Here is a 10464-nt window from a genome sequence, read left to right on the forward strand (position 1 = left end):
CTAAATAAAAGGATGGGGGAGCAGTCAAGTGGCAACTCAAGGTCCCTGTGTATTTCCAAATGCCCCCTAAGGGGGTGCTACCAGCCCTGAAAACCAAGACCTGTCATCCCCCTGTGCAGAGGGAGAACCAGTGTGCTGGCCTCCCTGGGTTTGTGTGAACATCTGGGGCCTGGGGCGGGGCTGAGTGGGACCCATGCTCCATTGCTGGCAGCTGACTGGCTTGAGCTTTTCATCTTAAAATGTGGACTTGGAACAGCCCTCTCTCCCAGACCATGTTTCTCCTGTCCTCATGTGCTCAGCTCCAGCCACACCGGCGGCCTTGCTGGCCCTCCACTTCCATGGGTCTCTTTTTGGGGCGAGTCCCCCACGTCTATGAGCCTGCTGCCTGGCTCCCTCAGCGATCCCCTCTATGAAGGTGTCCCTGACTGATGTATTAAACTCGCCTCCCCCCAGCCCCCCTGCCCTGCTTTTTTGTTTGGTCATAGCATTTACCATCATCTGACAGACACCCATTTTATTTGCCCATCACCCCTGTGCTCCTTGAACCTGGGTTTCTCGTTCACTATGGAGAAGTGGGTGCTCAATAGATTTGTTAGACTAAATGAATTCATTCAGTAAGTGTGCAATCCTAGTAGTGTTTTCCCAGTGGGGGTGTCCGTGTCCCTCAACCCCCAACCCTGGGGGGCTGCAGGGAAGTGCTCTCCTCAGGTGGTCAGGTCAGGGGCCCTGCAGCTACAGGCCCACTAGCTCCCCAGGCACACAGGACGCAGAGGCAAGGCTGGGCTGCTGGTTTATTTTGTGCTTGAGGTAGTGGGTGGCGGCGGCGGGCGGGGCACCTTGCCCCAGCTTGCCTCAGCTCTTGGAGTAACGCCTCTGCAGCGATTCCCGGTAGAAGCGGAAGACGTGCTGTGAGGCGGCTTGGGCTGCAGCCAGGCACTGCTGGAGCTGGGCGGGGAGAGACTGGTCAGTGCGGGGGGTGTGGGGGGCATCCCCGCACCTACATGGCCTGGCTGGCCCATCTGATTTCCAGGGCCCACAAACCTACCACTTCCCCCTTCACCTGGCCACCCTCCCACCCCCCAGGTGAGGCAGGCGGGGGTATGGGGGGGGAGGGACTATTCCAAGTGCATCTCCTTCTTTTCTACTGTAGGCCCTTTTAGAGGGGAAGCGAAGGAAAAAAGAGAAAGTGAGGGGTTCAGGGACCAGCTTCCGGCAGCTCCAGGGCCTCACATCAACGGGCTCAGACATTCTGACAGCTGGAAGAGACCATAACTCTGGAAACTTAGAGCTCAGCTCATGGAATTGAAGATCCTAGAATTTTAGGGCCATAGGCCCTGCGACTCCGAATAATGTTGAGAGCCATGGAATCTGAGACCCCAAATCTGTATTGCCACGTATCCCTAGGTTCTCGGGAGTCCAGATTGGAAAGGCTCTTGGAGACCATTTGGCCCAAGTTTCCAAACTCTTCAGACCTGGGATGGGGGAGGGGAGCAGTGCTCTGAACTGGAAGCTGGTGGGGGCCTTCAGGTACCCCCACCTCCTGATTTCAACCTGAGCTCCTCTTCTCTTTTCCTGTTTCATTAATTGGGCTTCCCCTTTAAAATTCTCACAGAGGTTTCTGTGGCTACTAAGTTTAAAACTCTATTTACAGAAGGAATGCAAGGAGGGGGTTTTCCTTGAACCCCTGAGTGTAGGGCAGAGTTGGGACAACACGTGGGGAGGGGGGGGCGCGGGGAGAGGGAGGAGGAGGAGAGCTAGGGTTCACATCTGCATGCTGGTACCTCAGCATTGGAGTAGAGCCCCTTGGTGGTGGACATGAGCAGCTTCTGGTCCACACTGTCGAGTGCAAATGTCAGGACTGCCCGGGCCTCCTAGAGACGAGAGAAAGAAGGTGAGGGACCTGGACTCTCCCCTCAGACACAATCTCAGCTGATCCCAAGGGACTCGCCTTCCCTGCAGGCAGGTACTCTTGCATGGAGTGTGGCTGTTTGTCCATGTACTACCCCTCCTGGCTTCCCCTGCCTTTCCTCTGGGTCTACACCTGATTCCATCCACATGGTCCTGCCAGGCTCCCGAGCAGTACTCCTGCCCTGCAGGGTGGTCACAGTGCACGCCATTTACCCAGTGCCTCCCTGCTCCTCTGGTGCGAGACTGGCAGGAGGGACAGCACCCAGGGCCTTACTCTGACAGTGGCCGGTGCTGTGGTTGGGGCAGCGGCCTCAGTAGCCATGGGGGTGCGACAGGTTCTGGACTTCCGTAGCCAGTGCAAAGCCAGGATGTCTGTGCACCCAGACCTGGCTGCAGGGATGCCTTTAACAGCTTAAGTGCACGTTGGCTGGAGGCTCCTGATCTCTGGGTGACCCTCCTCCTTCCTTTTTTTTTTTATTTTATTGATTTTTTTACAGAGAGGAAGGGAGAGAGATAAGAGAGTTAGAAACATCGATGAGAGAGAAACATCGATCAGCTGCCTCCTGCACACCCCCTACTGGGGATGTGGCCACAACCAAGGCACATGCCCCTGACCGGAATCGAACCTGGGACCCTTCAATCCGCAGGCCGACGCTCTATCCACTGAGCCAAACCGGTTTCAGCCTCCTTCCTTTTTGCTCCTTCAGCTCTTCCAACACTGTTGTAACCAGTTCCCTGCATTCAACTCTCGGTGGGAAATCCTCCAGGTGGTTTCTGCTTTTCTGACTGGAAGTGACTGGGCAAATAACTCAAAGTAACCACAGCCCCAGGACACCGTGAACTTGAGCCGACGAGGAACGCTCCCTCCTCCTTTGCTTCTGAGCCTCTTAAGATGTAAGCACAGAGCTTAAGGGGCCAGCTGCAGCCTCAGGAGAGATGCTGCCAGAGAATGGATCTGATATGCAGAAAAGAGCAGGACTAAGGAAGGAAATCCTGACGGCGTTTGAGGCTCAGGCTCAATCGCTGCTATGAGTTTGGCACTGAATGTCAATAAATTCCCTTTTTGCTCAAGCAGTCTGAGTTGGGTTTCTTGCACTTCCCTGATGAACAGAGCAGACCTCGCTAGTTGGGACTGAGCTGGTAGCCAACTGCTGTAGAGAAGTGTGGCCTAGAGGAGGAGAGGGACAGGGTCCTGGCAGCCAGGCCTGGAGCCCAGGAATATGGCAGGCAGCCAGCCAGCCGTCACCATGACAGCCCTTCACCACCCTGGCCTTCACACCTACCTTTTCTTGCTTGGCTGTGGGGTCCAGCACGAGAGTCCCATCAGAGTCCAGGGCACAGGTGACCCCACAGAAGAGGGCCTGCATCGGCACACCCGCGTCGACCAATGCCATGCAGGTGGCGTTCAGGCAACAGGCCATGAGCTGAGTGCCACAGGGAGTGGTTAAGAGTTCCTACTGCAGGTCTGGCCAGCAGAGTGTGTCCTTGCCTCCACCCCCAGCCAGTGCTGTGGCTGCATCCCTAACTGGTCACAGGAAGGCAGCGTGGCAGAGTTCCAAGTGGTTCTGGGATCAAGTAGCCTTGGATTCCAGAACTGACTTTGTGACCTTGAGCAAGTGACTTACTCTCTCTGAGCCTCAATCAGGGATCATGATATTCAACAGTTCTGTAATGGCATGTGCCAAGCACCTGTAGGGAATGAGTGCAGAGAGGGGGGGGGAAACCTTCCAGATCACCTGGGAGGTATTGGCAGAGCCAGGCCTGGAGCCTGGGAATCTGGCAGGCAGGCAGGCAGGCAGCCGGCCGCCACCTTGACAGACTGGCAGGGACACGGAGGGAGGAGTCATCACTGCCCGCAGGGAGCCCACCATCCAGGGGAGGGGTGTGGCTGTGGCGAGGTGGAAGGCAAGCACAAGGCCGAGCCAGACAGCTGGTCCCACCTGTTTGCTCCCCAGGTCTACACAGCAGGTAAGGGCCCAGCTTTAGAATCAATCCATCCCACCTCTGCCACTGACCCTCTATGACCTCCCTCCGAGCTTCGGTCTGCCCCTCTGTGAAATGGGGCTACGACAGCTCTTCCTGCCTCCTGTCTATGAAATGCCTATTTCTGGTCCTCAGCCTCAACCTGTCGCCCAAAGATGAGCTGTTGGCCCAACTACTCTGCTTGCTCAGGGCTCTCCCAGAATTGAGTCTCAAACATAAGCTCAGGGTCAGGGTGGAGGTCAATGGCACAGGCTTTGGAGTGAGGAGTGGGCGTGAATTTTGTCTCTGCTGTCTTCAGCTGTGTGACCTTGGACAAGTGACTTCCCCTCTCTGGGCCTAGTTTCCTCCCCTGAAACACAGGAACATAAGAATTCCATCTGCCAGGGGCCTTGGACTGTGGAAGCACATGATTTGGGTTCAAGTCCTGGCTCTGCCAATTACTAGTTATGTGAGTTGACTCTGCTGTGCAGATTAAATGGGTTAATGTGAGTAAAGCACTCAGAATAGTGCTTGACACACAGTAAGCACTCAAGCTGTTTGCTAATCTTTTTGGTGCCTGTCAAGTGTTTGGAGCTCCTGTCCATCAGCAAGGTAGGTGATTAGAGAGATTCTGGAGAACTTCCTGGAGGAGGCAGCTTGGGAGAAAGGATACAGAGCCAGCATCGCTGATGACCTGCAGCACGATGGTGATGGAGGTGCGGGGGTGCAGCGCCCCCAGCACCACCGCTTCACACGTGTTCCTGATCAGCCGCTCCCGGCTCTTCTCTGCTACACCTGGGGAAACCAGGGTGGGGAGGGGTCAGGCTCTTCTCTTTCTCCATATGCCCCACTCATTCCTCTGGGAAGGACCTGCAGTCTCAGCCTGGGTGGGTGCAGGACCCCGCATGGATGACACTGGATTCTGAGTGGGCAGGAGGCAGGGCCTGGCTGCTACCCACCCCACCCCTGGCACCTCCAGCATCTAGCAAGGGAGCCTCCTGGGGGAGGAAAACCCCAGAGTTCCATGCCCCGTGCTACTGCCCAGGCCCATCCCAGTGGGCTCAGTCCGCAGAAGTGAGGGAGATGGGAGTTAGAGGGCAGAAAAACAAGTTAATGGAAAGAAGGGGAGATGGAGCCAGGAAAGAGGAGAGGAAGGGAAGACTCAGAAACAGAGAGAGGCAAAGAGAAAAGTGACAGAAGCATAGACCCAGAGACTCAGAGGCGGAGTTGGAGAAAGAGACAGAAATAGCTGAGGGGACACGAGGGGACAGTAGAGACTGGGGACAGCAGTGAGGGAGGAGCTGGGCGGGAGGTCCCAGCAGGATGGACATCTGGAGACCAATTACCAGGCAGCCCGACCTTCGGCCTCAGGATCACCTCCAGTGTGGCCTTGTTGAAGATCTCTTTGCTGACCTTCACCTCGGCTGGCCCGTACACGCCTGCCAGGACAGAGGTGTCCCCTAGGGAGAGAGCATGCAGGCCTCACTCACAGGGGCCCTGCCTCGGAGCCTTGAACAGTGTGGGCGCTGAGCCGGATGGCCAGGGTCCCCCCTCCCCCCATCACTCTGGTCCACCATTTGTTGGCAGTGATTCTTTGAAGCACTTGCTTCATTCCCTCCCTCCACTTCCTCACCTGTAAAATGGGGACAATAACAGTATTGGTACATGCCGAGTATGCAACAGGCTTTAGTAATATTATTAACTTTAATAGGAAGTTCTTAGCACCTTCCTTTTTTTAAAAAAAAAAAATATTTTTTTATTGATTTCAGAGAGGAAGGGAGAGGGAGAGAGAAACACCCATGATGAGAATCATAGATCGGCTGCCTCCTGCATGCCCCGCACTGGGGACCAAGCCCGCAACCCAGGCATGTGCCCTGACTGGGAATCGAACCATGACCTCCTGGTTCCTAGGTCAATGCTCAACCACTGAGCCACGCCGGCCGGCAGTACCTTCCTTTTAAAAAATATATTTTTATTGATTTCAGAGAGGAAGGGAGAGGGACAGAGAGAGAGAGAGAGAGAGAGAGAGAGACATCCATGATGAGAATCATTGATTGGCTGCCTCCTGTGCACCCCACACTGGGGATCGAGCCGTAACCGGGGCATGTGCCTTGACTGGGAATCGAACCGTGACCTCTTGGGACATAGATCGACGCTCAACCACTGAGCTACACCGGCCAGGCTAACCTTCCCTCTTCTTACTGCAGCTGGTCTCGACTGCTCTCAAAGCTTCACCCAGCCCCACTCTCCTCCCTCACCCAGACTCTCGTCCCCAAACTCTGCAGTGGTCAGGAAACCTAAGAAAGGGATAAATCTCTGGGTGTGGGTCCTGGCTGCTGCTTATTTCCCAGAGTGGGTGAGGACCAGAGAAGAGAAGCAAGACCTGGGAAATAAAAAGCCTGGCTTGTAGTTCTTTCTGTCCGCCTCCTCCTGGCTCTGCTCCCCTGGCTGATTTTGATCACTTCTCCGGACCCCAGTTATACCATCTGCAAAATGGAGAGGCTGGACGACAGCAGTGGCTTCCAAACGCTTCTGACCACAGTTCCCAAGAAATACATTTTACAGCGGGATTCAAAGCGCCCACAGGCCTGTGTGTGTGTGTGTAAACGAACAAAGGCCTCACAGAACACCTGGCCATGACTGCTTTGATATTCGGCTATTTTTCCACTTGATTCCAGCAAAAGCGAAGGCAGTGCCTCTCAACCCCGACTGCGCATTAAAATCGCCACAAAGCTTTAAAGAACGGATGCCCAGAGCTGCACAGGCCATTCTGATGTGTGGGGAGGAAGGGGGGACCTGCGACCTGCGGGGTGAGGAAATGAGCTCAAGCAGTGCTTTCAAACGCTGGTCTGCGATCAGAACCCCGAAGCACGTAGTGGAAAATGTAGAAGGCAGCCTGAGCAGGTGTGGGTGCCTTCAGGCTCTGCCTTTTAAGCTGCCCGAGGGTCTGAGGCCAGAAGCACCTGAAAGGACTCCCCTTGTGCCAGGGTCCCGGGGCTCTGGGGTTTTAGAACACGGAAGAGGCTACCCTTACCAGTGTTGCTACGTTCTAAGACATTTGAGGCATCTGAATTTAGCAAGAGAGCTAAGCCCTGAGACGGTTCCCAGTTGGGGCTGTTTTTCCTGGGGCTGGGAGGAGGGACTGCTGCTCTACTGAGGGCTTCTCTGTGTTCTAGGAGAATCTGCCCCAAGGGGGGAAGTTACCTCAGAGAATTCGATCCATGCTGGGGTCTTCATTCCTGTTACTCCAGATGAGCTGTCTGTGGTACAGGGGTCCCTCCCCTCTCCCCTTCTCCACGACAGAGCTCCAACAGTTCTCTGGAGCAATTCTCTACCCACATCCATCTTCAAGTCCTGCCCCACAGACCTGGTCCTCTTAAGGACAAACTCCCAAAGAGCTGTCTCAACTCCGTCTCCTTTTCTGCCGTGACCACACCACTCCACAGGAGCAGCTCTTGACAGTGCCCACACTGCTCAGTGCTTCGCATACATCCAAATTGCCAACCCACAGGTCCATTCCATCCTCACGGGATGCAACCTGTCAGTGGGACTGAGGCAGCGGGCTGGCCCTTACATCTCAAACACGTTCTCTGGGCTCCAGGTCGCTGCCCTCTCTCGGTTTTCCGAATCCCTTCCTGGCTCCTTCTCAGTGTCTTTTTGCTAGCTCCTCACAGTGAGAAGACTCAGGGCTTAGTCCTGGGATCGGGATCTCTTTTCTTTCCCATCTATAAACTCAAGTTTGTTGGCGATTTCATTTAATCACTAGCTCAAAATACTATCTATAGCCAGAGGATTGCAAATTATATGTCCATACGGGGTCTCACTTCTGAATTCCAGATGTGTATGTCCAACTGCCCAGTCCACCGTGACACTGTGATATCCACTGGCCAACACAAACTTCATATTCCAGACTGAATACCTCATCTCTCCCCAGCACAGCTGATCTGGGTAAAGAACTCCGTGCTGTTCTTCTCAAACTCCAAAACCAAACCATCTGCAAATTGTGTCAGTTTTACCTTCAAAATACATCCAGAGTTTTACCACTTCCATTGCTTCCACTCTGGTCTGAGCCATCATCATCTCCCCATTTCCCCCATACCCTCTACAGGCAACACTGAAGCCAGAGACTTTGTTGAAATATATTCAGATCATGTCATTCTGCTGAGCAAAACTTCCGATGGCTCTCATCTCATTTACTGGGCCTTATATGCTGTGCAAGCCTCCTTACCCCTCTCCAAAACCTCCTCTCGCCGCTGCAGCCATATTGGTCTCCCGACTTCCTCAAGCATACCAGGCAGGTTCTGCCGCAGGGCCTTTGCACCTGCTGTTCCCCATGCTTGGTATACTTTCCCTCCTGATAGATTCAGGGTTTGCTACCTTACCTTTAGGTCTTTATTCAAATGTTACCATCTCATTGAGGCCCTTCCTGACCTATTTAAGATTGCAACCCTTGCCCTGAATGGTGTTCTCAGTGGTTAAAACATCGCCCTGTGCATTTTTTTAAATAAATATATTTTATTGATTTTTTACAGAGAGGAAGGGAGAGAGATGGAGAGTTAGAAACATCGATGAGAGAGAAACATCGATCAGCTGCCTCCTGCACACCCCCCACTGGGGATGTGCCCGCAACCAAGGTACATGTCCTTGACTGGAATCGGACCCGGGACCCTTTAGTCCACAGGCTGACACTCTATCCGCTGAGCCAAACCGATTTTGGCCATCGCCCTGTGCATTAAAGGATTGTGGGTTCAATTCCCGGACAGGGCACATACCCAGGTTGCAGGTTCTATCCCCAGTTGGGGCATGCAAAAAAGGAACACACAAAACATATCCTTGAGTGAGGATTTAAAAACCAAAATTGCAACCCTCTCTGGCACGCCCTATTCCCCTTTCCTACTGTATTTTTCTCTGTAGCATTTTACTTATTTACTGTCTGTCTTCTTGATTAGAGTGTAAACTTCATTAGATCAGGGATTTATTTATTTATTTATAGAGGAAGGGAGAGGGATAGACAGAAACATCAATGAGAGAAACATCACCAATTGGCTGCCTCCTGCACACTGCTTATAGGGGGAAGAGCCTGCAACCTGGGCATATGCCCTGATCAAAATTCGAACCAGTGACCTCTTGGTTCATGGTTCAACGTTCAACCACTGAACCACACTGGCCAGGCAGGGATTTATTTTAAAGATTCTTCACTAATTTAAAAAATATATTTTTTACTGATTTTTTTTTTTTAGAGAGATGAAGGGAGCGGGGGGAGAGAGAGAGAAACATTGATGTGAGAGCGGAACATTGCTCTGCTGCCTCGTACACACCCCGCTTGGGGATGGAGTCTATAACCAGGGCATGTGCCTTGACCGGGAATCAAACCAACAAGCCCTCAGTGCGCAGGATGACACCTAATCAACTGAGCCACACCAGCCAGGGCTAGGTCAGGGATTAAAAAAATAAATTACTGCTATATTCTCAGTGCTTAGAACAGTACTTCGTACAAATACATACCTGTTCAATGCATGAAAGCAGGTTGGTAACTGAGTAGAAGGTAGTGCCCTGGGAGGACTAAAGCATCTATGGGGGTGACCATCAGGCCTATCTCCAGAGGAATATTTACCTGGGTCAGGGAGTCTGAAAGGTATTTAGCTCGAGGAAGGGGATGGTAAGATCTACCCCAATCTCTGGAATATTTATTCATATGGAGAGAAGTGTAGCCCAGTCAAAGGGATATTTATCTGATTGGTGGGGAAAATCTTTTTCAACCCAGGGTGTGGACATCACCCTCAATCTGAAAAGTATGTACTTGGACGAAAGGTCTGCCATGGCAGGAGTAACTAGGCCTGTAATGGTGATCTGCCAGGCTACAGGGGATTTATACAAATGGGCAGGTGTGCCTCAGTCTGGGATGTATGGACCCAGGGTATGTGTGTGGGAGGCGGAGAAGGAATCTAATCAAAGGGTTATTTACTCTGGTGAGATTTTTCCTATTCTGGAGTATTCATTCTGGAGTATTCTGGCTTGTGGGAGGTCTGCCCCTCTCTCCTGATATCTTCTCCCTTCAAGACGCGAGGGAGAAAGGGAGGGAGAGGAAGGGCGGGGGGGGGGGTACCCTAGAGTAGCTAGCAGTATTCACCTGGGCAAGAAGTTCTGTACGAGTCCAGGAGGGACATTAACCGGCTAGTATCAGAGGAGGTGGGCACTCCTTTGCAAGATACACCATAGCCATTCCCTAAAACAAATACGATCTGGATGAACGTGGCCCGGGCAGTATCAAGTGGGGATTAAGTTCTCACCTTGCAGGAACGAGGCAGAGCCATCCGGCCGGGACAGCAGGTTCTGTTCGCAAGCAAAGTGCCGGAGGCTGCAGCCGGGACCCTGAGGACCGGAATCTGTTCCATACTCAGTGCGGATCTTGGCGTCAGACTGCATTGCCCGCTCCACCCGTCCACACCGCGAGGGTAGTCGCTTCCGCACAGAAGCGCGCGCCGGCGTGCAGGCTGCGTCCCCCAGTGCGCACGCGCCTACCCCGCGGCGCCAGAACCCTGGGCCCGCACGTGTCTTCCCGTTTACTAACAACTTGATCCCGCCCACTCCCGC

General features: G+C 53.3%; 1 protein-coding gene across 1 annotated transcript; it reads right to left on the bottom strand.

The window, feature by feature from the left end:
• Positions 1–773: 773 nt before the first annotated feature.
• Positions 774–10386, bottom strand: EXOSC5 (exosome component 5). The gene is made up of 6 exons (XM_008139557.3): positions 10161–10386; positions 5217–5330; positions 4544–4665; positions 3192–3332; positions 1782–1871; positions 774–945 (listed from the first exon to the last, which is right to left on the bottom strand). Exons 1-6 carry the CDS (start codon positions 10294–10296, stop codon positions 853–855), a joined length of 696 nt encoding a protein of 231 aa, XP_008137779.1. The 5' UTR covers positions 10297–10386; the 3' UTR covers positions 774–852.
• Positions 10387–10464: the final 78 nt, after the last annotated feature.

Source organism: Eptesicus fuscus, chromosome 21, assembly GCF_027574615.1.
Source record: "Eptesicus fuscus isolate TK198812 chromosome 21, DD_ASM_mEF_20220401, whole genome shotgun sequence".
In the NCBI taxonomy this organism is placed as follows: domain Eukaryota; kingdom Metazoa; phylum Chordata; class Mammalia; order Chiroptera; family Vespertilionidae; genus Eptesicus; species Eptesicus fuscus.

Bases quoted from the DNA above. Each gene is read 5' to 3' on its own strand.
- EXOSC5 (XM_008139557.3), bottom strand. From the start codon at position 10,296: ATGCAGTCTGACGCCAAGATCCGCACTGAGTATGGAACAGATTCCGGT. The intron at 5,331-10,160 runs GTGAGAACTTAA...CTCTCTCCCTAG, and splicing joins CTCTGCCTCGTTCCTGCAAG to GGGACACCTCTGTCCTGGCA. The intron at 1,872-3,191 runs GTAGGTGTGAAG...TCTCGTCTCTAG, and splicing joins CCACAGCCAAGCAAGAAAAG to GAGGCCCGGGCAGTCCTGAC.